Source organism: Sminthopsis crassicaudata, chromosome 2 (genome assembly GCF_048593235.1).
Source record: "Sminthopsis crassicaudata isolate SCR6 chromosome 2, ASM4859323v1, whole genome shotgun sequence".
Taxonomy (NCBI): Eukaryota; Metazoa; Chordata; class Mammalia; order Dasyuromorphia; family Dasyuridae; genus Sminthopsis; species Sminthopsis crassicaudata.
Window position 1 is genome coordinate 408,417,694 of NC_133618.1, and position 24,512 is coordinate 408,442,205.

Below are 24,512 nucleotides of genomic sequence, written 5' to 3' on the forward strand. Positions count from 1 at the left end.
TTTATTTAAAGATTCCATACCTCATTCATGGGGTTCAAGGAATCCCCCTTTGGAGCTGTCCAAGGTGTAAAGAGAAGAAGTCTGTCTAATGGAAATGACCACCTTTCCTTTAATCTAGTGGTTATATTCTTCAGTTGTCCTAGAATAGTTTGTGGAGGCTAAGTAGGTTAATATTAAAAACAAATGGAAGCAATATGCTCTGTGAGAAACAGTGATGTTTTATCAATCCTAAGTAAGCCTACCTTGAATTATGTAGACTTTAATATAAGTGCAATTATTATTTAGCTGGTCAAATATGCTAAATGCTAAGATGGGGCAGATAACTGTTTTACCCAAAAATTCCATGATGTAGTGAAGTATATTTAATCCTTATGGCCTTGTGGAAGCAATCATCACATACCAACAGGTTCCTTTTCTGGGTCAATTTTAGGACAAAGCAGAAAATAACACATTTGATGATTTTCCCCCCCAAGGAATTCTCATGCTAGTAGTCTCCACATCAGATTTCAGAAGGAGGGCTATCCCCAAGTTGTTCCAGGGCTCTAAAGACCTTCCTTGATGATTTATGAGCAAAGTTTGTTTTGTTTTGTTTTTCTTTGAAAAGTTGCATTTCTGGATTTGAAACTTTGCAAACAAAACAAAACAAAATGGATTTTAACTAAACCACTAACCACTGTTCCATAATGTCTCTTCCCAAGGGAAATTTCTGGATGACACATGGAAGGCTTTGTTTTCATGTTCACATCATTTGAATCCTAGGCTTTTTGGCCTTTAAAAATCTCAAGTGCTGTTAGTACTTGTGAAAAAGTGCTGCAGGGAGATGCTACTAGTTTTGAGAAGGCAATTATGCAAATAAACATACATAATTATTATGCTCTTGTAACTAAACATGGGATAGAAAACTGTGCCTAAAAAAAAAAAAAGAAAGTCTTGCCCTTTCAGTCCATAATGCCATGCAGCTATCACTTCCTATGAATATGCTTAATTAGTCCACAGAACAAGTCTCTTGTGGATCACTCATTTATCAAGTCTCATACAATTTTGTAAGTTTGCCTCAATTTATGAGTCAACAGCCTCATTGAAGAGTTGATACAAGATAGTATAAGCCAAAAATCCTATATCAGTGAAAACATTATTTCCAGTGTGGTTTTTTAGTAAATATCCTCTATAATAATGAATGTTCCTTTAGCTTATGCCAATTTTATTATGTAAATTATCTTATAACAGTACCAATTTTTTTCCTCTATGAGGGTCATTATGTTATACCAGAAAGAAGATGGGACTTAAATTCAGAGGACTTGGGTTTAAATAAAATATACAATAATTAATTTGCTATGTGATCCTGGACAAGTCACATTTTCTAAATAGCAATAACCTCATCTATAACATAGAGCTGCATTACCTACTTCACATGATTGCTGTGAGCAAAGTGCTTTGTAAACTATAATGCAGTAGAAAAATGTGAACTATTATTATTTTTTTGATTGCTTAAACTCTGAGGTCTCTAGAGTCAAGGAATCATTTCTATAAAGAAAATGAGTTAAAACAATATTGCAAGTAAATAAAATAACAACAGTCTATTTGTCCCTCTTAAAATTAAAGAGATGGAAAAAATTAAAAATGACATATGAATTCACCAACATAGGGAATTTGCTAATTCCTGATCCAATAATCTATTTATTATACTATGATGTCTTAGAGTAAAGGGAATATATAAGTTGTATAATAAATGCAATCAATATTTCGTTGTTTAAAAATTTTACTTGGGGCAATTAGGTAGATAGGACACTAATCCTGGTGTTCAAATCTGGCCTCAGACATTTATAAGCCCTGTGATGCTAGACAAGTCACTTAACCCTCTCACAAAAATCACTGAACCATATGATATGCCACTTGGAAAATGGACCACATTTAAAAAGGCTAAAAAATAAACTTATAGACATATAATTCCTTTACCCAAGAAACAAATAATGTTTGATTTTTTAAAAAGCTATACTATGAACCAACTTTGAATAAACCTAATTTACAGTCATTACTCCCTGGCTGGACTTCAGAGAAATAGGAGAAATGCTATATGTCACTAAAATGAAAAAATGTTATTAGGTATCATTGTTAAGTTTGAACACTCTTCCTCCTTTCTGGTAATGTCACCATTTGGATAAGATTCAAACGACACTAATACAGACCACCTTGTCAAGAGTTGTCTGAGCATTGTCTTTCAGCTGAGCTCTTACTGGCTACCCAAGTCCCTGTTATTCATATTTCAAGGGCTCCTCTGAAAATCAGTATTTGTTTTAAGTCCTGTTCACCATCATATATATATGTGTGTTTATAGATATAGATATATATACACACATATATATATATGTGTGTGTGTATACACATATATATTACATATATCTGTATGTATATATGTGTGTGTTTGTAAATATATATACATATATGTAAATATATAATACTTAATCCTTTATATTATGGACAAAGGCAATCGCTCTCTTTCCACTACAAAGAAAAAGGCCTGATCTGATGTTTGAAAACATAGGCCTCAATGCAATATTTTACGATATCTGGATATTCTTAACCCCAGTATTCTATTCTTGCATCTCTGTCATCTTTTTTTGTGGTAGAAAAATCAATTAATAAGATGTGATATGCCACCCACAGTAACCAAAAGATGACACCAATATTTTTCTACTTAACCTGGACCTCTTCACTATGGCTCTCCTGCCTAAGTGGGCCTGACTGTAATTTTGCACTGACACCAGTCAAATTAAGGGCTGTCATCTAAGTTTGAAGAGAGGTGCCATTCATTCTCTGCACTTGTATCTGGAGACTGCATTTCTTCCAGGAAGCTCAAGTGATTTTACAGACATTCTTCTCATTTGTCATTGTAATTCCCAGAGAGACCAGCAAGCAGGCATTAGTCCAAGCTCCATTTTTGAAAACAGGAATGCAAAAAGGGACTGAAAACTGATGTTAGGGGCTGATGGCATATCTCCTGAAATTTTACCCTATCCTGACTACTACTACACCCTTGTATTCTTGCATTAAATTGTAAAAAGATTGCTAACCTAATATAGAAGTCTTTCTTAGAGGTGGGGGGAAGAGGGATGAGAATGGGTTTGGAGAAAAGTTGGTGAGGAAAGTATGCTCAATTCTTCAATTTTTGTACAATGAAAAATATACCAAATTGAGAACTGGGAAATATTACTCTTAGTCCTAATGATTCCAATGATTAATCCCAATGAATTAACCCCAGAGATTAACTAAGTAACACCATCTCTCTGAATATTAATTTCCATATCTGTAAAATTTTTAAAAATTGGGCTAGTTTATCTTTAAACTTCTTTTCAGCTCTATACTGGAAAATGCTAGGATTTTATAATTATTCAACAAGAGCACCTGCAAAAGAAAAAGATAACAAAGATGATGATTTAGGGGATTAAATTTCTGACAATTGCTTTTAGGGGCACACAAAATTTGAGTTCAATTACCTAGATAGGCAAGTAATGTATAGATATTTCATTATCAACTCCCTGTATGCCACTGGGGAAGTTACTTGCTCAGGTTTGTCAACTATGAAATAAAAGGATTGAACTAGATAATCTCTAAGTGGAAATTAGGCCAATAAGAAAATTGTTTTTAAGTCGATTACAAGCAGATTTCAACTCAATTCAAAGAAAAACTTCTTAATAATTAGAATTGTCCAAAAGCAGAATGAACTGTCTTGAAAAGTAGTGATCTCCACACATCCCTGGAGGTCTTTAATCAGAGAGAGGATGACCACTTGTCAGGGATGCTGGCGAAGATATTCTTGTTTAAATATAGATTAGATTGAATGGTCTGTGAAGTCTCTTCCAATTCTGAGATTTTATAATTCTATGGAGAAAAACCTATTAGCTGATACCATCAAGAAAAGAAATTTTCATAGTCCTTGATTTTTCTTCAGTATTGAATACACATGTTGTTTATATGTACTGAGGAGTAATCAGACAGACAGCTTCAAGCCAAAGTAAACACCTGCATGATCCTGGTAAACCCAACAATGAAAGGCCAAGTTAATAACCAACTGAGAACAATCTTGCCCTGGGCCTGTATGACTCTAAGAGCACATTTAATTGAACCTGAGTTAATCAAAACCTGTTTTGGTCCCATGTAACCTGCAGAAATGCCAGAAGAGACATATATCTAAGTAGCTTTGTGATCACATAATCCACTATCTAAACAGGTCAGTTTTTATATTCCATAAAACCATAATTTATCCAAAGTCTCCCAGCACAAACTAATACCTTGGTCAAAAATGCATGACAATATGGAAGTGTTCAGCCATGTCCAATGCAACATGAGCTTCTGGGTCATCAAATCATAGATTCTTAGAAACAATTAGGGTCCTTCAAAGATGTTCTTATTTATCACCTACTTATGCAGATTAATAAAGTGAAGTCCAGAAAGGTAAAAACAGCTGGCTAGTAACAGAGTCAGAAATAAAGCTCTTGTCTCCCAGAAAGTAGTGTGTTTATTAGAAAGAATATTCAACTTGGAATCAAGCAACCTAGGCTCAAATTCTTATGTACAATCTATATGACCATGGGCAAGTAATTTCCTCTCTCTAAGCCTCAGTTTCTCCATCTGTGAACTGAGATGGCTGAACAAGATGTGGTTTATGATCCCTTCCAACTCTGAGTCTCATAATTGTATAATTTCAGTATTCTTTTCTTGACACAATATGAATTTATTATGTGTATCTTCATTATAACATTTAGTTTAAGGGGATGGGGGATGGGGAAGGAAAGAAAAAATAAATTTTTATTCCTATTTCTTATCCCTTCTTGCTTACCATTTCCCCTCAAAGTTAGATATTCTTTATGTTGTTAAGCACAAATATTTACTAGAGCTGAAAGATAGATATTATAGTATTATACAAATATATTCAAGAATTTATTAAAGAAGTTTAATATTCTCTAAAAATGAAAAACACATAGGATCAATGATAGCTGAAAGGCCTGTGCTCAGTAGTGCAATAAAAGATATAACTTTCCCACAAAAGTATAAATCGTGGAATAGAAGTTTTGATTAGATTTAGTCATTATTTACCATTCTCCTGTTGTTGTTGTTGTTTTTAACTAACATTTTAGGGTTGGATCAAATACCCCATTTTCCTCTAACATTTTCACTTTTCTTTACATGCTCTATATATTTGGCAGAGGTATTCATTCATGATTCATTTTCTCATTCGTTTTGTTCTACAAATTATTTAAAGTCCAAAAACCTCTTTTTTAAAAATAAGGCTGTTAAAGGTCTTAGACTTTTCACTAAGAAGTCAGACTGTACTTGGTAACAGGATTGGGACCTTAGGAGACAGAATTCCAAGCCAAAATTCTCAACTCTTGAAGCCTTCAGGTTACAAAAATCTAGAATAGTCAAACAACTAACAAATAAGCATTTATTGAGCATGATAACAAGTACATACATAGGTACATACATTTAAAAAATAAATACAAAGAAGTTAAATACAAGATAGCTAGGAAAGAGCACTAACAGAGAGTAACAACAATTAAGCTGGATATTGAAGAGAAATAGTAATTATATGAGTCAGAAGTACTGAGGGAGTGCATTGGAGGCTTGAAAGATGGCTATTGCAAAAACCCAAAGATTTAGGAATAGGATAATACATGTGAGAAAGAAAGAGAAAGTAAGTTTGGCTGCACTTTCAGATTTGTGGGAAAGGGAGGGATATAAAATGAGACTAGAGAGACAGGTGGAATCAAGTTGTGAAAACATTAAAAGCCAAACAATGGAATTTATATTTTATCTTGGAGTTAACTGAGATCCACTGGAATTCTGGGTTTGCTTGTTTGTTTCTTTTGGTTTTGTTTTGTTTTGTTTATTTTAGTAATGAATAATATGTTTAGATTTGTGTTTAAGAAAAATCACTTTGGCAACTACTGGGAAGACAGATCTATAAAATAAGGACTGAATTAGATATTCTTTGAGGTGTCTTCAAGCTCTGAATCTAGGCTTCTAAAAGCCCTAGTTGGAAAAGTTTTACTAACCATGCACACATATTGTTCTACATGACCTGTCCAGCTCCATGTGGCCTCTCAATCTTATTCCAAAGCCATCATCAAAGATTCAAATGATTTATTACCAAAATGGGAGGGGGTAAGAGAAACACATACACACATATACTAAAGGGAAAAAAAAACTGCCCCTTTAAAAAAAAAAAAAATGAGTGTTTAAACTGCTTGTCAGTCGGCTGCCTGACAAAGCCACTTGAGTGTATTCACACACATTTGCATAAATGCTCCCGGTGAGTTCACCGTAGCTGCTCTTGCTAATGGTACATAAAGTAATTTAGTCACCTCTCTCAGGCATTCTGTGTCAGGATGATGAGCGCCCCGCACTTTGCCTTGTTGCATATTAGATCATTAGATAATAAAGTGTTAGAGCATGCAAACTGACAGGGTCTCTGCACTATCATTTTTTGAGGGCACTGAATTTTGCCACAGGGGAAAAAATAGAGAAACTGATTCCACAATTGTTCTTAAATTCAAGTAAACATGCCTGGAGACTAGGAAGAAACAAAAAGATGATGATTAGTAATAGTAATAAGAACAATAACAATCATAATAATGATGATTCACAGATTTTTTTAAAAAAGTAGTAAGCTCCTTCAAACATTGCCAAGTAAAAGGAAGGAATGGGTGCAGACACCAACACCAGAACTTCAATTTTAAAATCCTTTGACCTCAAGCAACACTTAGGGATTTCAGAGTTAGAAGGGACCTCAAATAACAAATAGTTTCAACAAAGCCATAACTAGCAATATTGGCACCTGAGGCAAACACTACAAAATGTTTCTGGGAGAAGATAGTGGGTTTTTCTTCAGAGGATTTCTGAATGTTTCTAATGAAATATTCCCTCTTCTAGGAGATAAAACAAAGTTGCAGTGAACAAGTCAAGAGTGTACTTTGTATCAGAGCATCATTTCGTAATTTCTATTTTAACTAATGATTCTTGCTATCTTAATGCTAAAATCAGTTGTTTATATCAGCTAAATGAGGGCAGGTTAGTAGCCATCGTTATTCCACTCTAGTTTTGCTCTAGATCTAACAACTTCATATTTTAAAGATGAGAAAACTAAGATTTACAAGGTGCTTTAAGGTCATTCTCATTGGCAAGATCTAGAACTAGAACTCTGATTGTCAGGTTGAAATAAGAAACTTTATCATTTCACAGATAAACCTCAGCTTCTTAAATTATGGTTCACAATTCCATATGGGATCTCATGACTGAATGTGAGGTTCATGAAATCATGATTTATTATCAGTAAGGGTTTTTTTTTTGTATTTGTATACCTATTTTACATATATAGCTGCACACCTCTATACCAACTATATCTATCTACCTGAAGTCATAGAAAAATTTCTCAGGTGAAAAGGGGTCACAAGTAGAAAAAGTTTAAGACACCCTGCTTTAAATCATTGCCTTCCTTAAGACCAATGATAATATTGTTTTGGTCAAAAGTCCTTTCCTAATTAACTAGATTTTAAGTCAACCCAAGAGTTCTGATAACAACTAAGCAACTTAAATGTCTTCAGTCTATACTAGACATGTTTCTATATAATAATACATTAGCAGTTTATTTGTGGTTTACTATAAATATAAAATTTGCAAGATATTTATGAATGAAAATAAATTGTAATTATCATGAAGGTAGACTTCTGCCCTCCCTTTTACTTCCCTCCTGCCACAAGTTTACAAAACAAATTTCCCTTTGTCAACTACTATGCTTGAAATGTAGGAATATTTATTTGAGCACTACATTTCTGAGGCCTTAGGTAACACAGGGAGTGCTGTGTGTGAATGTAAACCATGATCACTGCTTCTACTTATATGTGGAAAGATGAGCCATGAAAGGAACTTTCCTTCTACTGTCTGACAAGCAGGATATAAATAGAGATGTGTGGAATAGCTCAAAAATAATTCAGGCTACCTGAGAATGAGATGGTTTAAAAAATGGTAAAAGAAGGCTCCTGCAAGCATCCAGAGATGGAAAATACTTTTCAGACTTACTGTTTGGCACCTATATTCTTTGTAGAATATAGTTTAAAATGGTATTTTACAGAAAAAAAATTTTATAGTAAGGCAGAATATTAGAATGTCCCCAAAGCTGCATGCAGTAAGCACCCAATCTACTCCCACACATCTCCAGAATGGTAATTCAATATTCACCCTTTGCTGAACAGATATTTATGTTTCAGCTTGAAATGTCTAAATGAGTGGGTGGCTATGTGTGGTTGGGTGATTCAGACAGCAGAGTACAAGAAGTAAAGTTTTTTTATCATCAGCAATATGGACCTGACCATGTGAATTCTTATTTTGCTGAAGGGAAATCATAAAACGCTAAGAGAGAAAAGCTCACTAGCTGAGTGACTGAGTCACTTCCAGGTACCAGAAACAATGCCACTTCTTCCATTACACTTTCTCTGATTCTTGGGGGCAAGAACCTCCCCCCATCTCTTTCTAGTTGGCTTTTATGTATTATCTTCTCTAATTAGAATGTAAGCTCTTGAAAGCAAGGGCTATTTTTGCTTTTATGCATGTTTATCTCCAGCACTTAGCACAGTGCCTAGAACATAATAAACATTTAATAAATGTTTTACTTACTTATTCACTCACTCTCCTTGAACTTTATGCAACACTTTTTTTAAAGCTTCAGTTCATTTATTGTGATGTTGTATATGATACTTATTTGAGAATGGGACATATTCCCCATTTAATTGTAACCACTATCAAGGAAGGAGAAATAATCTTGTCTAAATTTATAATGCTTAACCACATGCTCTGCATATAATAAGTGGCTGAGACATGTTTCTGGAATGTACCATGGGTAACTAAATTGCACTTTATTTCTTTTACTAAGATGCTAATAGCAGCATGGCCACTTTATGGATTGGCAAGCTGAGCCAGAGCAATCAAAAGACTTTCCTATAGCCATATATCTTTCTCCCCCCACCCAAATGTCAACATATGTTATTCATACATAAGGATAGTATTATGACTCTACCATCAGTAGGGTAAGTATTCTGAGTTATTTTTCCAATAGTGAGAATTTATTACAGTGATCCTTCCAAAGAGACTCACTCAGACTCCTTTGTACATTTTGTCAAAAAAAAACTGCCTAGAAATGAAGAAGTCTATGAATTCAAAACCAACAGGCCAATGTATGTGTTCATCTTAGTCTTCATCATGCACTCTGGCCACTGGATTGAAGTAGCCACATAAGAAACAAAGCTTAAGTTTGTAAGCCATTGGGCATAGTCTGAGGAGTACTGAGTATTTCCCTATGGTTTCCCTGGCTACTTTACCTAAACAACTCCATGTATACAGTGTCTTAAGTGACTCTAAGGGCATTAAAAAAAAAGGCAACATTACTGTAATGTGAAGATCAGAATAATTTTAAGTACAGGAATGGAAATAGAAATGCAATCACAAGCAGGTGTTTCAAATAGCCTCCTGGAAAAAGTAATATCTATCTATCTTAGCCCTAATGAAACCATAAAAAAACAGCTTTTGAAAGATGATAGTTTACTCTAAGAAGACTGTAAAACTAGATGTAGTGAAGTATTTCTCCTAAGAGCGCTACATCTGGCTAATTAATAAAAGGTACAGATTGTACATTCCTTAAGGGTGGGAAAAATCGGGTAGAAATTATGATAGTGGTTTGTTTATTAAATTGGGATGCTGGCAGCAAAGGGAATTTTCTACCTTGTGAATTATGGCATCAGGACAGCTTATGCCCATGGAAGCCTCAGGAAATGAGATGGAAATTTGTTTTCAAATAACACTGCTGATGAAGCAAACAGAAAAGTAAAGCCAAGTAAGGGGTTACAAATTTTGTCTGAGAAGAAACAAACACCCAACACAAGGCTTTACACATCATGGGTGTACAATGAAGAGTTGTGGAATGAATGAATGGACAAAAGAAAAGTTTATTACTCCTGTATCACATATGGATTCAGAAATGTAACTATCTACCTCAGAATTTTTATGGCCTTCTCTTTCCTTGAGACAAATTTTATCTAGTTTCTGCTTACCCTTTGAAAATCATCACTGATAAGCTGGGATGTCCAAGATAAATATTATTATATAATTCACCTCTAAGACCTACAGATAGACATGTCAACCTTTTCCAGTTTGGAGGGTGATAAACATTAAGTATGGCAAATTGGACAAAAATTTTCCTATCTTTAATTACTAGACCATTATGTTCTAAAGGGAAAAAAAACCCAGAATGTCAATTTTGACAGACAGACAATTTGAAATTTGAAAGATTGGGGGAGGGATGAGGAAGCTAGAATGGGTAAGGGACAGAGGAGAGAAACCAAATAAATGCACATTTAAAGTAGTAATGCCAACCAATGAAAATGATTTGCCTACCATGTTCCAGATAAGAGGGCGTACCTTCCGAGGGGTCAAGTCTCCGAGCCCTCCGCCCGTGCTTAGAGTTATTGTGTACGAACATGTTATCTGAGACAGCCAGGACATGGCCATCCACGTTGACTGTCGTAGACACCACGACCTAGAGACACAAGAAGGAAATGAATGAACATTTTAATATAAAAGCATAGAGGGTAATAAACTCAAGTTAAATAAATAACAGCTGGGAGCTGAAGAAAATTGCATAGCTATTTCCCATAATAACTGGTGCTTATGCCGTACAAGTCTAACAAGAGACGCTATTGATGAGTGGGTCTTTGGCATGGAAAGCTTTTGATGCAGTTTTAAGTAAAATTGCACAGTTTATAGTTATACAGCAGAAGGTACACTGTTAACCATAATTTTAACAAGAGAATCTTTATTAGCATATTTTTTTTAACACAAGGGTGGTTGTGTTTCACCTAAATTACCCTTCAGTTTAGACATTGAAGCAGATATCACAGTTGATCTCAAAAATAAAAATCTTTGCATTTTAATTCACCTCATCACCACCTTCTACCTCCCACCTCCCAAAGCTTGAGGTTAGGAGTCTGGGAACATGTAAAAGATAGTAGAAAAAGATAGGATGGGAAAGCAGGGTTTTTTTTGTTTGTTTGTTTGTTTGTTTGTTTTTTGTTTTTTTTGTTTTTTTTGTTTTTTGGGGGGGGGAGGTTGTTTTGCTTTGTTTTTCTCCTGAAGATGATTTTGGTGGTTGAGTTTTTGAAGGATTTTTTTTTCCTCTTCTCTTTTATCAGTTTTGGTTCCTCTGACTAATAAAATCAAACGAAAAAGCAAGCAAATAGAACAACACAACTCCCAGCTAGACATGCATCTTGGTGCAGACTGTCTCCTTTGGAGGCCATCAAATCAGTGGCATGGACCCAGCTCCTGGGCTGTCACCCAGACGCTCCCCACTGAACACCAGCCCGTTCAGAGCCTGTTTGCCAAAGGGGCCACAGAAAGAAGCATGTGTTGTCTTCAAGAACTTGGGCTAAAACAATGAACAGGAATGACCTACACTTCTCCTTATATTAAATGGGAAAAGGGATTAAAACTGAAACCCGCAGAGATATGTTTATTCATGCGACCTCTTACAACCAAATATAATAATTGTCTGTTAATTGCAGTTTCAGCTCCCACCTCATGCTTCGACTTGTGAAACAGCAATCAGCCAGCTCCTGTTTAATCCACCTATTATGTTGACTAATTAACTTTGCTCGACAGTTTATTTCTTCCTCCATTATCAGCCCCTGTCAGCCGCAAGCGCACGGCTGCATAGGGGGACCTCGGGCTCTTTGATTGATCACCGATAGATTGACATGCAGATTAATTTAATTAGAATCACCTCACTTGAGAAATGAAAGACAATGGCAAAGGGGCTAATAGATCTGCTCTCATAATGAGGCAAGCCTCCAGAGCGAAGGCTGAGGATTTCTGATTTATTTTGCTGAATTCCCCAGTTGTTTCGAAAGGCTCTTGCTTTTAATTGTTCTTGGTTTTGAGAGGCGTTCGCCTCTGAAGAGGTGAAATGCTTTACAAGGATTGGCAAACACTGTGCCAGCTCTGGGAGGAAGCCACCTCTCTACGTTGGCCAAGGAAGGCAAGGGGGAGGAGGGGCACGCAAAGACCTTTCTGAGACTCCAATTTCATCATCTGAGTGGGACAAAAGAGAAAACTTTGGGTTCCTGGCCTGGTCCTGGAGAATGTCAACCCTATTATTAGGCTTCCCACCAAATGTATAACATTAAAAAAGACCCTTTTCCATCCCCTACCCCCAGAGAGCTGGCCCAAATCTGTCAGGACAAAACATTTTCACTTGAGAGAAGATAGCAAAAGGAATGCTCTCCATCCAGTAATAGCTGAAAGAACTGTTCACAGCACCACCAAGTAAATGTTTGCGTTTTTGTTGTAATCTGTGATATTAAAATACTATGGGAATGATTCAGAGCACTTACAGGGATCTAGGCTTTTCTGCTTAGTCATTTACAAAACCTCAAATCCCAGCTAAAGTCATTCATGAGAGAGAGGAAAGCAAAATGATAGTAAGTATAAGAAGCAAGTTCCAAAGCAATTTATCACTCCACTCATGACTGGCTAAACTAGACTTCAGATAGAGTAAGCTTCTATCCAAGGCCTCTTCATTTACAGATTTTTTAAAATCATAGTTTTCTAGTTTTTTTATAAAGAAGAAAAATGAGATCAGAAGTATTATTACAGAACCTTCATTATCTGAAGAAACTGAAATTCATCTATTCTATTCCTTTTAGTCAGAAAAGAGACTACTTGAGACATTTTAAATTACATAACACAATCTATCTGTGTCTTTCAAAGACCACAATAAAGTGGTCAATGGAGTCGTTAGCTAAAGAAACTATAAAAGGAATCCAAAACGGTATCTGTTTCCAGTGTCAGGAAATAGAGAAAGTGGTTACACTGTGTCTGTATTGAAAATTAAAAAAAAAATTACTGTGCACCTGTAAGAAAATCACACAAGCGCCACAAGCTTAATTCTTAATATATTCAATGAATTTTAAAGACGTCCCACTGTCATTAAAGTTTTATATTTGACATGAAGGCTGAGGTCAAGGTAAAGCAAGAATAATCTACACTGTCCATCTTCCTTCATTCCATCAAGAGAACAAAAGTGTGTATATAGGAGAATTCCCAGTTCTTTAGTCTCCTTTCACTCTCTGTCCTTAAAAGACCATCCTAATCACTCTGCGGAGCCTAAACCATAACTGGAACGACGGGAAGACCAGAAAATTCTTACATCTTTACTTAAAGGCAACAAAGTTAAACAGAAAGAACATGAGATTTAGAACCAAAAGACCTGGTTTATAGTCCTGGCTTTGCCACTTAATAATTGTTAACTTGGGCAAGTCACTTCATTCATCATCTCAATCTTTCCATCTGTAAATGGACTGGGATATTCTGTTCCTTTAGACTGGGATATTCTGTTCCATTCTATTTTATTTCCATTTTAAATGATCCCTATATTTACATATATAAGATGCAACACATTTTTGTTCCCCTGTCTTCCCAGGTTAATCTCCATAATGCATAGGTGCATTGTAACCTCTTGCTCAAAAACTTTTTAGTGCTTCCAATTGCTTGGGAGAAAATAGAAACTACTTATCATAGATCTGAAGGTTTTAATAACCTTTTTTCAATCTGCCTTTCCAGGATTTCTACTCCTTTACCACAATATATTCTTTCTCTAACCATACTGGTACTATTTAGCTTTCTCCATTCTTGCCTTGCCCCTCCCACCTCCATGCCTTTGCATATAATGTCTCTCTTGTCTAAAACTGCCCTTCTACATCCTCTATTGCTATCTTTCTCTTCTATCAAGATCTTGTACAAGGAATGAGTCCTCCATTAAACTTTCATTGCCTCAGCTAGATCTCTTATATATTTGTTATAGGATATAATTAGAAAAATAAATGAATTATATTTTGCATTCAGAAGATCTGGGATTTGAATTCTGGCTTTGCCACTTAACTAGCCACATTGGAAAAAAAATCAGTGAATAAATTTATGGGCTTCCATTTCCTCATCTGCAAATGGTAGGGTTAAACTAGGTGATGGCTAAGGTCTAAGGTCTATCCCATCTTTATGATGCTAGTCATTTTCTAGCTGGTCCTATAGAAGCTAAGTTGCATATTGATTAGAGTGCTGGACCTGGAGTCAGGAAGACTCTAGTCAGGAAGTTCAAATCTGACCTCATACATTTGCTAACTATGTGACCCTGGGTAAAACACTTAACCCTGTTTGTCTGAGGAAACTGAGACCAAAACTATACAATGTAAATTGTAAAATAAGCTGGAGAAAGAAATAGCAAATTACTCTACATTTTCACCAAGAAAACCCCAAATGGAGTCACAAAGAGTCAGACATGACTGAAAGGATTGAAGAGTAAACTAGGATTATAGTTCTTTGTACAAAAATAGCTAGCTACAATTTATATAACACTTTGAGATTTACACAGGACTTTACATATGTTATCTTGTTTTATGCAATTTGTGAAGCTGGTGCTATTATTGTTCACATATTACAAAATAAGGAAAATGAAGTTACAGAAGTTAAATAACTTGCACAGGGCAATGACTTATCCCTCCTAGATTATAAATTCCCCAAAGGCAATAATTGAGTGATTTTTTCTTCTTTGTTGTTGTTCCACAATTTTCAGTCATATCTGACTCTTCAGGGTCCTATTTGGGATCTTCTTGGCAAAGATAACTGGAATAGTTTACATTTTTTTTTTCTTTAGATCATTCTACAAATGAGGAAACTAAGGCAAACAGGATTAAGTGACTTGTCCAGGGTCACACAGCTAGTGCCTGAGGCACTCATGAAGATGAGTTTTCCTGACTCAAGGCCCTGAATGTTATTCACTGAGCTACCTATCTCCCCAATTTTACCTCTACAATAATTCTTTTCTACTATTATTACAACTATAACTATGACTATTATCACCACCATCACCAGTACTAATCTGCTACAACTTAATACTAACAATAATTTGACAGATACTTGCTAAATTGAATCAAATCCACTTTCTCCTTCAAATATCAAGATTATCAAGATATAACTTAAATTAAAATATATATGTTCTTTAGACCAAATTATAAAATAAAAATGAAACTAGTTGTTGTAGAATGAGCATTGAACCATCCTTGAGAAAAAGCCTAGAACAGCTTAATGCAAGATTAATGAAGTGCTGTCATATTCCTGTAAGCAAGGGAACAAACCAAGCTCTCCAAAACTTAAGCTCTTCTAAATTTTGTCAACAAAACAGAGTTTTACGTTTGGAAGGCATAAAGAGAGGGCAAGTTCAAGTTGAGATCAATCTCCCCAAAATGCTTAAGCCTTGCTTTGTTAGGGGGGTTTTCCAAATAGAAAGAAGCAACAAAAAATGTTAGGAATAAGGAGGTAACTTCAGGATCTGGGGTTATTTGGAGTAAAGCCTTCAGCAAAAAGGCTTTAAAATCACTTTTATTAATTCGTTCTTTAGACAGTTGTGGGGTGATGGACAGAGCCTTAGGGTTGATGTAAGAGGACTGAATTGTGAATCCCTTTTCTACCAGATGGTTAATGGTGAGTGAGTGCCTTGAGCATCACTAGCTTTGTGACCTGGAGCAAACCACTTGGCCTAAGTGTCAGTTTCTTTTGCTGCACATGGGAATAATTATCCTTACCCCATTCGCCTTGTTGTGAAGATCAAATGAGAATGAGTACACACTTTATAACCCACAAAACTATCTAAATTTCAGTTCATATTCCCAAATTAAAATCTGAATCCAAGAACAAGATTATACTTGGTGGGAATATGTTTATTTAGAAACATCACCTCATTTATCTGAATGAAGCACCTTGGGGCTTCATTTTGCTTTAACAGCAATCCATTAAAGTCTGTCTTTGGATGAACACTCAGAATTATACCCTGATCTGCCAGCTTCCATGCCCTCTCTGAATCTTCATAACCAACAGAAGATATTTGGGATTAAGGAAGAGGGGAAGGGTAAATTAGCAGTGTACTTTGAAGCCTCCTTGGCTCATAAACTGTGGTTTGTAATCACATTATTTTTATCCTCAGTTTGTGTGACAAATAATTTATATATATATATATATATATATATATATATATATATATATATATATATATATATATATATATATATATATATATATATTCACATATTCAGTTGTTTCCTTACCAGCAACAAAGAACTCATATCTCAGAAATTAAAATTTGGAAAAAATCAGAGGTTACTTGATCTTTATTAAGCAAAAAGTTCAAAACAATGTCTCCCTCTGAGAATTTGGAAGCCTTACTTACAAATGATATATCATATTCTGGGTCTACTATCTAAGCTCAATTGTTATTTCTAGCTTAGTTATCCAAAAATTACCAAGTTCTTTCATCATGCCTCTGACTCCTAGATCCAACGATAACTTTCTGCAGCATCCTGAACTTGACACTTAGGATCATATGATTATATATTTAGAGTTAAAAGGAAACTTAGAAATTATTTACTTCAATCTCCTAATTTAACAGACAGGGAAACTAAGGCCTATGGGGATTATGTGACTTGCCCAATGTCACAGAGATAGTAAGTAAAGGAACTAAGATTGGAAGCCAGGGCATTTGGTTCCAAATAAAGCAGTATCATACTGCCTACTCTGTATGTTATTTTGAAGCATAGGCCTTTGATGAATTCTATTCCTTCCTCACTGTAGTTTTGGTTAACAGTACTCATTGGAGGGGCAGCCAGGTGCCTCAGTAGATAGTGCTCTGGGCTTAATCTTCCAGAGTTCCAATCTAGTCTCAGACACTTACTAGCTGTGTAACCTTAGATGAATCAATTAACCCTGTTTGCTTCAGTTCCTCATCTATAAAATGAGCTATAAATGAAATGAGAAACTATTCCAGTATATATGCCAAGAAAACCCCAAAATATAGTCATGAAGAGTCTAACACATCTGTATAACAATTCATTTGTATCTTAGGTTGTGTGCTGTGCTTAGCTATAATAAAAGAATTTCATGAAATCAATTTGATCTTTCCTAAATCTCCATTCTCCCCTTGACAAGACCCTCCCACAACACACACACACACACACACACACACACACACACACACACACACACACACACCAAAGTTTGGTTGATCAGCCATGACACCTGTTCAATGTGGAGTGTTGAGGTTTTGGTTGCTGGTCACTTGGTGGTTTTAGGCTTATGCATCCTAACCCTCTTTGTCATTTCTCAGCTTCTCTCTCAGGGGACCTTGTATGTCCTCACTACATTATCCAAGGTCCATGAAGCATAACTTCTACCTCATGTGCAGATTTTCAGCAGACACAAGTGACTAAATTCAAGCACGAGTATCAGGATGACATTAACACAATTTAGTTTCTTAATGCTGATGCAGACATTATGACAGAAAGGTTCCAAAAGGCTAAATATATATGTCTTTTAGCATTCCCATAATAAGTTATAAATTGGAGGTAACAGATATTAGACAATAGTTCAATCATAAAAAGTCATCTTCAGTATGTCTTTTTTTTAATTTCCTCTCTCAAAATAAAAAAGTTCAACAATATCAACTGTTCAATTTCGAGTGAGTCACCCTAGGGAAAAAACTACAAATAAATATAAGGGGATTTTTAATATAGAATATTTTATATGGAATTCTAACATAGTGGACTTAATCAGATTAAAAAATTTGGTCCTGAATGTTAGTCTGTCATATGGTTTGCCTCATTTGTGCATGGATTTAGAACTCATGCAGGCAAGACAGCAATAACAACAGCTTGGAGCAAAACGATTACAAGAAGTTATCAAATGAACCTCAGTCCATCTCCCACCTCTACCTTCCTTTTCCCATCTTCACACATATATACTGATATTCCCACCTATCATGTGGCAATTAAGTGGTAGCAGAGCAGATCCGGAACCAGAAAGACCTGAGCTCAAATATGACATTTTAGCTGTGAGAGCTCGGGCAAGTCATTTAACCTCTAGCTCAGTCTCCTAATCTATAAAATGGGCTATTATTATCCTCATCAATTCCCAGTATTGTTGTAAGGCTCAAAAGAGATAATAATTGTAAAGTAATTAACACAGTACCAGGCACATAGTAAGTGCAATGTGTTAGTTACGTTTATTATCTTTCCTGACATCCTTTCTCCTGAATCACTTATTCTTTTATTACTCTAGAACCAAATTGCCTTCCCTTAGCTTCTCCTACTTTCAGTTAATACCTGACATTTACATATTGGGAAATTTAGGGATTTCTATCCCCAAATTGTTTATCCCTGTAATAAAAGATTTCTTATGAACAAGTGCTTATAGTCAATTTTCTTTCACTTGTTCTTTCATAACATACCTGATATAGGCTAAGATACTCAGGTAAAAAAGAGTTCAGAATAGAGTTTATGTAGGGGTTTGGGCTAAGGGGAGAAAGCAATAATTATTTTGGTAAAACTAGGTAGAATTAAAGATGAGAAGAAACATTAATTTTATTGATAAATCAATGCTTTGGGTTGAAATACCCCATCTCTAGAAGATAATTGAAAAGTATGATTTGGGTAACAGTAGTGTTTGTTCAAATTGTTCAGATAACTGAGTAAATCAATTTAAACATTTTGAAGTAACATCAGAGCTCTCCGATTATTTTTTTCTTAACCAAGAATTCAATCTTCAAATGATTCATTAGTAATCTCTTTCTCAACCACTTTTTTACATGCCAGCAGTGTCTTTGCTATGAGAGGACATCCTGAGTTTCCTTTGCTCTTTGTGCATCAGCAGGCATCCATGAAGGAAAAAGGAGAAAATTTGGTTTGTATATTGCTAATGTTAGAAGCATTATGGATAGATTTATAGATAACTAGAAAAAAAAGAAAGGAGGAAAATGTCTCCTCTAGTAGAATGAATAATTCTTCTTTAAAGTGAGTTTAAATATCATTTAATTAGAATCAATCTTAAAGATGAAAAAGTTGAATTTCATTGAGGTTATCTGACATATCTAACATGACCTAGAGATTCAGTAAGTCACCACATTGAGAACTACATATATTGGGAACTATACTATGTATCAAAAATCATGTTAAGCATTGGGATATAAAACAAAGGTTAAAAACAGGCCACTTGCCCTCAAGAAATTCACATTCTACTGAGCAAGGACAGAAAAAGAACCCAGATCTCTTAACTCTGGATCCAGAGTTCTTTCTACCATATCTCCCTGCTGTCACCCTATTGCTTTCTGTCCCACCCCTAATTACTCTCCCAGAATCTAGTCACTGTGAGTATTTCAAGGATTAGGAAACACTGATCTAACCAAAACCACTCAATGCTTGCCTTATTTATTTTACATTTTCTTACAGAGATGACAATATTTAATTATAGAAAAAGTACCTACTCTGGATGCAGAGCAGCCACTTATCAAACACCTCATAAGGTTTCCTTTTCTATGATGCATCCTTTCTCCCTGGGCACAGCATAAGGGCTCATGCCAAAGATTGTGTATTTACTCGATAAGCCATAATGGCTCTTAATATATCAGGTTGAAAATCCACCTTTTGTATTTACTATGTTTATGTGAATTAATCCTGCATTCTGAGACTAGTCATTAGGGTTGCTTTCAGTTATAATTAAATCAGTGTGATGTAACTTAGTGTTATTTTCTATGAGTAAGTTGATGTTCCGGGCCCCTGCTCACTGCATTCAGTTGGTATAGAATGTAATTGCTAGATGTGCTATTTGTCAAAATAATACAAATCCATTCAGAAGGATAGGGAAAATAGTTCATGAATAGCAGGGAAAAGGAAAGAGAAGTAGTAGTGATGGAAATACTGACTTTATACAAAACAGAGGCTAATAGAGAATTAAAGGCAGAAATCAAATGTGTAATTTATAACTCTTCTAATTATAACAAATGGTTTGAGAGTATGGGTCTTTTAAGTAAATAGCATTGATTCTTTTTAATTCACTAATAACCCCTAACTTTTATATCAAATTTGGGGTCACTTTTGATAATCTAATTGTTTAATGTTAAAGAATTAGAAGGGGACTAATAATTGAACCAAGCCTAATGGTAGAAAGAGCAAAAAAATATGTTCATATCTGTGTGTATATACTCACAAGTGAGTATATATAGACAAGGTGGGTATACACACATAATATACATGTATATACGCATATCTACACATATATATGTAAATAGATAGATAGATAGACAGACAGACAGACAGATAGATAGATAGATAGATAGATAGATAGATAGATAGATAGACAGACAGACAGACAGACAGACAGACAGACAGACAGATAGATAGATAGATAGATAGATAGATAGATAGATAGATAACCACAGGGTTTCTCAGGCAGTCTCAGGGTCTGAAAGCCCTACATCCAAATCCTCTAGCATTTAAACTGCAGAATATCATTTGGTGAGGAAGTACCCTCAACAAGTGCTCCTAACATCAATGAAATCACACTTCCAAGACATAGACAATCTTACTTAATTTGAAAAAAGTTTGAGAATAAATATTTTGCTCTGTATTCCCTAAATACAGTATTAAGCACTAAGGTCAGATACACCATCTTATTTCCTTCATCTCTACTCCTGCCCCAGGAATCTTTAGACCCAATAAGGAAAGCTGTTGATAAGAATTTAAATTTTAACTCTGAATTATCTGGTTCTTGTCAGTTTAGGACCAGACCCTTGATGTGATTTCAATGTAGTCAGTCCTCTGACAGAAGCCTCTTGAGTGTCAAAGTGAAGAGAGCTACTCATTAGAGTCAAAAATGAATTTTGACTTGGTGCCAGGTTGGTTGCCCCCTAATAAACTCCACCTTCATTCTGCTTCTCACTGTCTTTTTCTGCCCCCTTCCTTCATGACTACTAAATGAAGTCTCATTCTCAAGAGCTCCAGAGCCTTATTTAACTAAGTTTGCTATTCTAACCACAGGCTAGGGATTTAAACAAACAAACAAACAAAACAACCAAAAAAAATCCATTGGAATTTTTTTAAGTACTGATTGTAATGGATTTTCTACAAGCTTGAATTCCATCCTGCATTAAAGTATGAACAGTGCATGGCTCTGCTGAAAGTGATTAATTTCTTGAAAATGCTAAGGTCACACTAATTGACATGACCTGTGTAATTAAGCAGTCTCTGTTTACACACTAGAATCTCAACTGCTGTGAAGCTACGCTTGCTTGACAGAATGTCTTTACGAGTCAAGAGATCAACAACCTTCCTCATGTCTTCCCCAGTCACCTACATAAGCTCCTGATTGCTGTTCTGAGGAGACACGCTATGAACATTACCATATGAAAATCAGCCTAGTGAGCTACTAGGGAGCATACAAAATGGGCAGTCAAAGAAGGATAGCCTCCATGACGGGTTAGTTCTCCAGTTGGAGAGAACATGTTTAATAGGCAGAAGAACATGTTTTCAATCAGACGTCTGCTGGACTTTGGTTTTTTTCAGTGTAACTTATAAAAACTCTATTGGTATATAAAGAGTAGACTGGAGTTTTCTCAGGGCAGGATAAGTCAATAGCAGTCAACTAATTTCAGTTCGCCATTTACGGTACAAAGAGAAAAATGTAATCAGTTAATCCTGATAGAAATAGGGATGTATTAAAATCCCTTTCTGGCTTCTTGGTGGATTCTAACACATTTTTACGAGAAGTCATTGTGGTTCTGAGGTCAAGGAAAAGACAGGAGCCACAGAAATGCCAGTAATGCCTACATGATTTTAAAGAGGTTTCTGAATGGCGTGAGGCCTGAGTCAATCTGTAAAATTGAGCTAACTTAATCTGAGACTGAATGCATAAAAATTGATGTATTTCTATCCATTTTCTATCTGGCTTTCATTTTTCTCACATGCAAGGATCTTTTATCCAAAATCTGAGCTAAGCTGTGACTAGAAGTAAATTTTTCAAGAAGGCCAAAGAATTCTAGTCACAAATAGTAATAATTAGTTCAAAATGGATTAAAGCTGAATACTATGCCAAAGAAAGCAGAAGCAAAATGAGCAAAATTGAGAAATGTAAATGGCAAAATGAAAAAACAAACAAAGGGGTACAAGAGTTAGAGGAGCAGAGTTTGAATTACAGCTTTGCCACTTTTATCACCTATGTGACCCTGAAGGAGTAATTTAACCTCTGGAACTCAATTTCCCACTGGAAAAATGAGTTTGGATTATATCAACTCTAAAATCCCTTTCAGGTTTAAAACTATAAACCATAATCTATGAGCCAAAAGTCTTATGAATAAAGGAATTGTATGAAATAACATCTAAAACAACAGAAAATATATATAAGAATGATATTATATTAAATTATAAAACAATCATTTCAATTTGGGCTTGAACTTTACCTGAATTTAAAAAAATATTTTTATAATTGCATTTCAATATGGTTGTTTTCTTTGTAATTCCATGTACTTTATTTTATGTATTTAAAAATATTCTTTTGATAAAGGGTCCATTGGCTTAATAATGCTGGGACTGGAATCAGGAAGACCTGAATTCATATCCAGCCTCAGACACTTACTTGAGAAAGTCCATGAGCCTCTGTCTTAATTCCTCAACTATAAAATGGGTATAATAAAACACCCACATCCAAAGATTGTCATAAGGATCAATAAGATAATATTTATAAAGTACTTAGCACAATGTTTAGCACATAAGTACTGATGCTAGTTATCATCTTTATTATAATTATCATTATTACTATTAACATTAGCATTATTGTCAGATTGCTGAAAGGATCCATGACATTATTATTATTATTATTATTATTATTGTTATAGCACCAAAAGGATCCATGCACAGATTAAAGAGTTCTTGTTATAAAGCATACTGATACAACAATAATATTAGACCTTATGTTTATATAATGCTTTACTATCTAGAACATTTTCATATTTATTACTTTATTTGATATTAGATGGAAGGTAGGCAAGATAGGGTTAATTATTTATATTTTATACTTAAGTTTTCTGAACCTCAGGCCATATAGCTATTAAATGAAAGACCTGACTCTTGACTCTTACTCAGCATCCTTTCATTCTTTAGTAGCCAAAGAAATTCACTACCTATTGGCTAGCTTTTTGAAACCTAGCTAAGTTAGTCCTTGGAAAATAGAACACATTAGAACCACACACCACTTTTCCAAATTGACAGGAAGTTCCAGCACTTCCATCTTTCTTAGCTTATCAGAAAGACCCTTTTAGAGGGGAAAAAAATACATGACACAGTTGTGAAGTTATCTAGACATTCTAAATAATCATGGACATTCATTCAATCATAAGATAGCTTTCTAGCCTTGATAGGGACCACTTTCTATGCACTGAGGCTGTCCAGTCTTTGAGTGGTTGACTATTTAGTTTTCAGAAGGCAAGGTAACTGTTGAAAGTAGTTTATAGGTACTGAGTCTTCCAATGACACTCAAAAATATTTGCAAATTTAAAATCCTAACAAATATTCCAATATAATCTCAGTATTCCAAGTTTACTTTAAAATTTATATAGTTATAGCTATATAAGCCAAGATTCAATTATTATGTGAATGATTTAGGGCTGAATCTTAAGTAATAGTTATATATGTGCCTATCTTATTCCCACACTAGATTGTGAGCTCCTGATACATAGCAGGTACTTAAAAAACTGCAATGTTGTACATGTGACATCTTCTGAAGCATCCTGTTAATTATAATCATTGTTATTATTATAATCATCCCAAGTATATTCAAATGAGATTTGAGCTCTACACAAAGGGCTTCCTGAGCTAGTAAGAAGTTTTATATGAAAATTCAATTTTGTTTCTTTGCGAAATATTTGTCAATTTTATTTTATAAATGATAGAAAGGAAATAGTACCTTGAGCTGCTTTACCAAGCTAATTAAAAATGAGGCCTATACTAAACAGGAGCCTAGTCTACTCTTTAAAAGTAAAATCTTATAGAAAGCAAGTTTTTGCTGCACTGATTTTTTTTGGCACAGTCCACCAGGGGGCTCTTCCAGAAACCTGTACCTTGATTGATACTTCTGTTAAATCTTAAGAGAACAGCCTGAATGACTAAGGTAACTTCACAGTAGGGACCAAATACTTAGAGAGATGCTATCTGCCTTTCTACTTCTTCTCATTCTTTTGAGATTTCAAAAGCTATTAGCAAGATGTCATCCTAGGGGATTAGTAGAGGACATATCTCCAGTCTTCTCTACAGGGCTTGAGAATCAAATACTCATATAATTCCTGAGTCTGATGGGACATTTGATGACATCTAGCCCAACTCGATCATTTTGCTGATGAAGAAACTATACTCGAGTGGCTGACTGATTTACTCAAGGTCAGACAGCATATCAGTGATAAAACTAAGACTAGAAAAAGAAGTCTCCTAATTCCTACTTCAATGCTTTTTTCCTACTTGCTCAGAGCTACCTATTCATTTATGTCCCTTTAGAATTCAAGCAATGAATACTGCCAAGGCTTTCCAGAAGTCTCTCAGTGATTA

General features: G+C 35.0%; 1 protein-coding gene across 5 annotated transcripts in view; it reads right to left on the reverse strand.

Annotated features, from left to right (window-relative positions):
• Positions 1-24,512, reverse strand: part of EBF1 (EBF transcription factor 1) — a 451,723-nt gene that overhangs the window by 136,309 nt on the left and 290,902 nt on the right. For 3 of the 5 annotated variants that reach the window (XM_074291945.1, XM_074291942.1, XM_074291941.1), the window contains one exon: positions 10,444-10,585. In XM_074291945.1, coding sequence (XP_074148046.1) covers positions 10,444-10,585 — 142 coding nt within the window. The remainder of the gene's footprint in view (positions 1-10,443; positions 10,586-24,512) is intronic. The other 2 variants (XM_074291944.1, XM_074291943.1) reach the window with 1 other exon arrangement.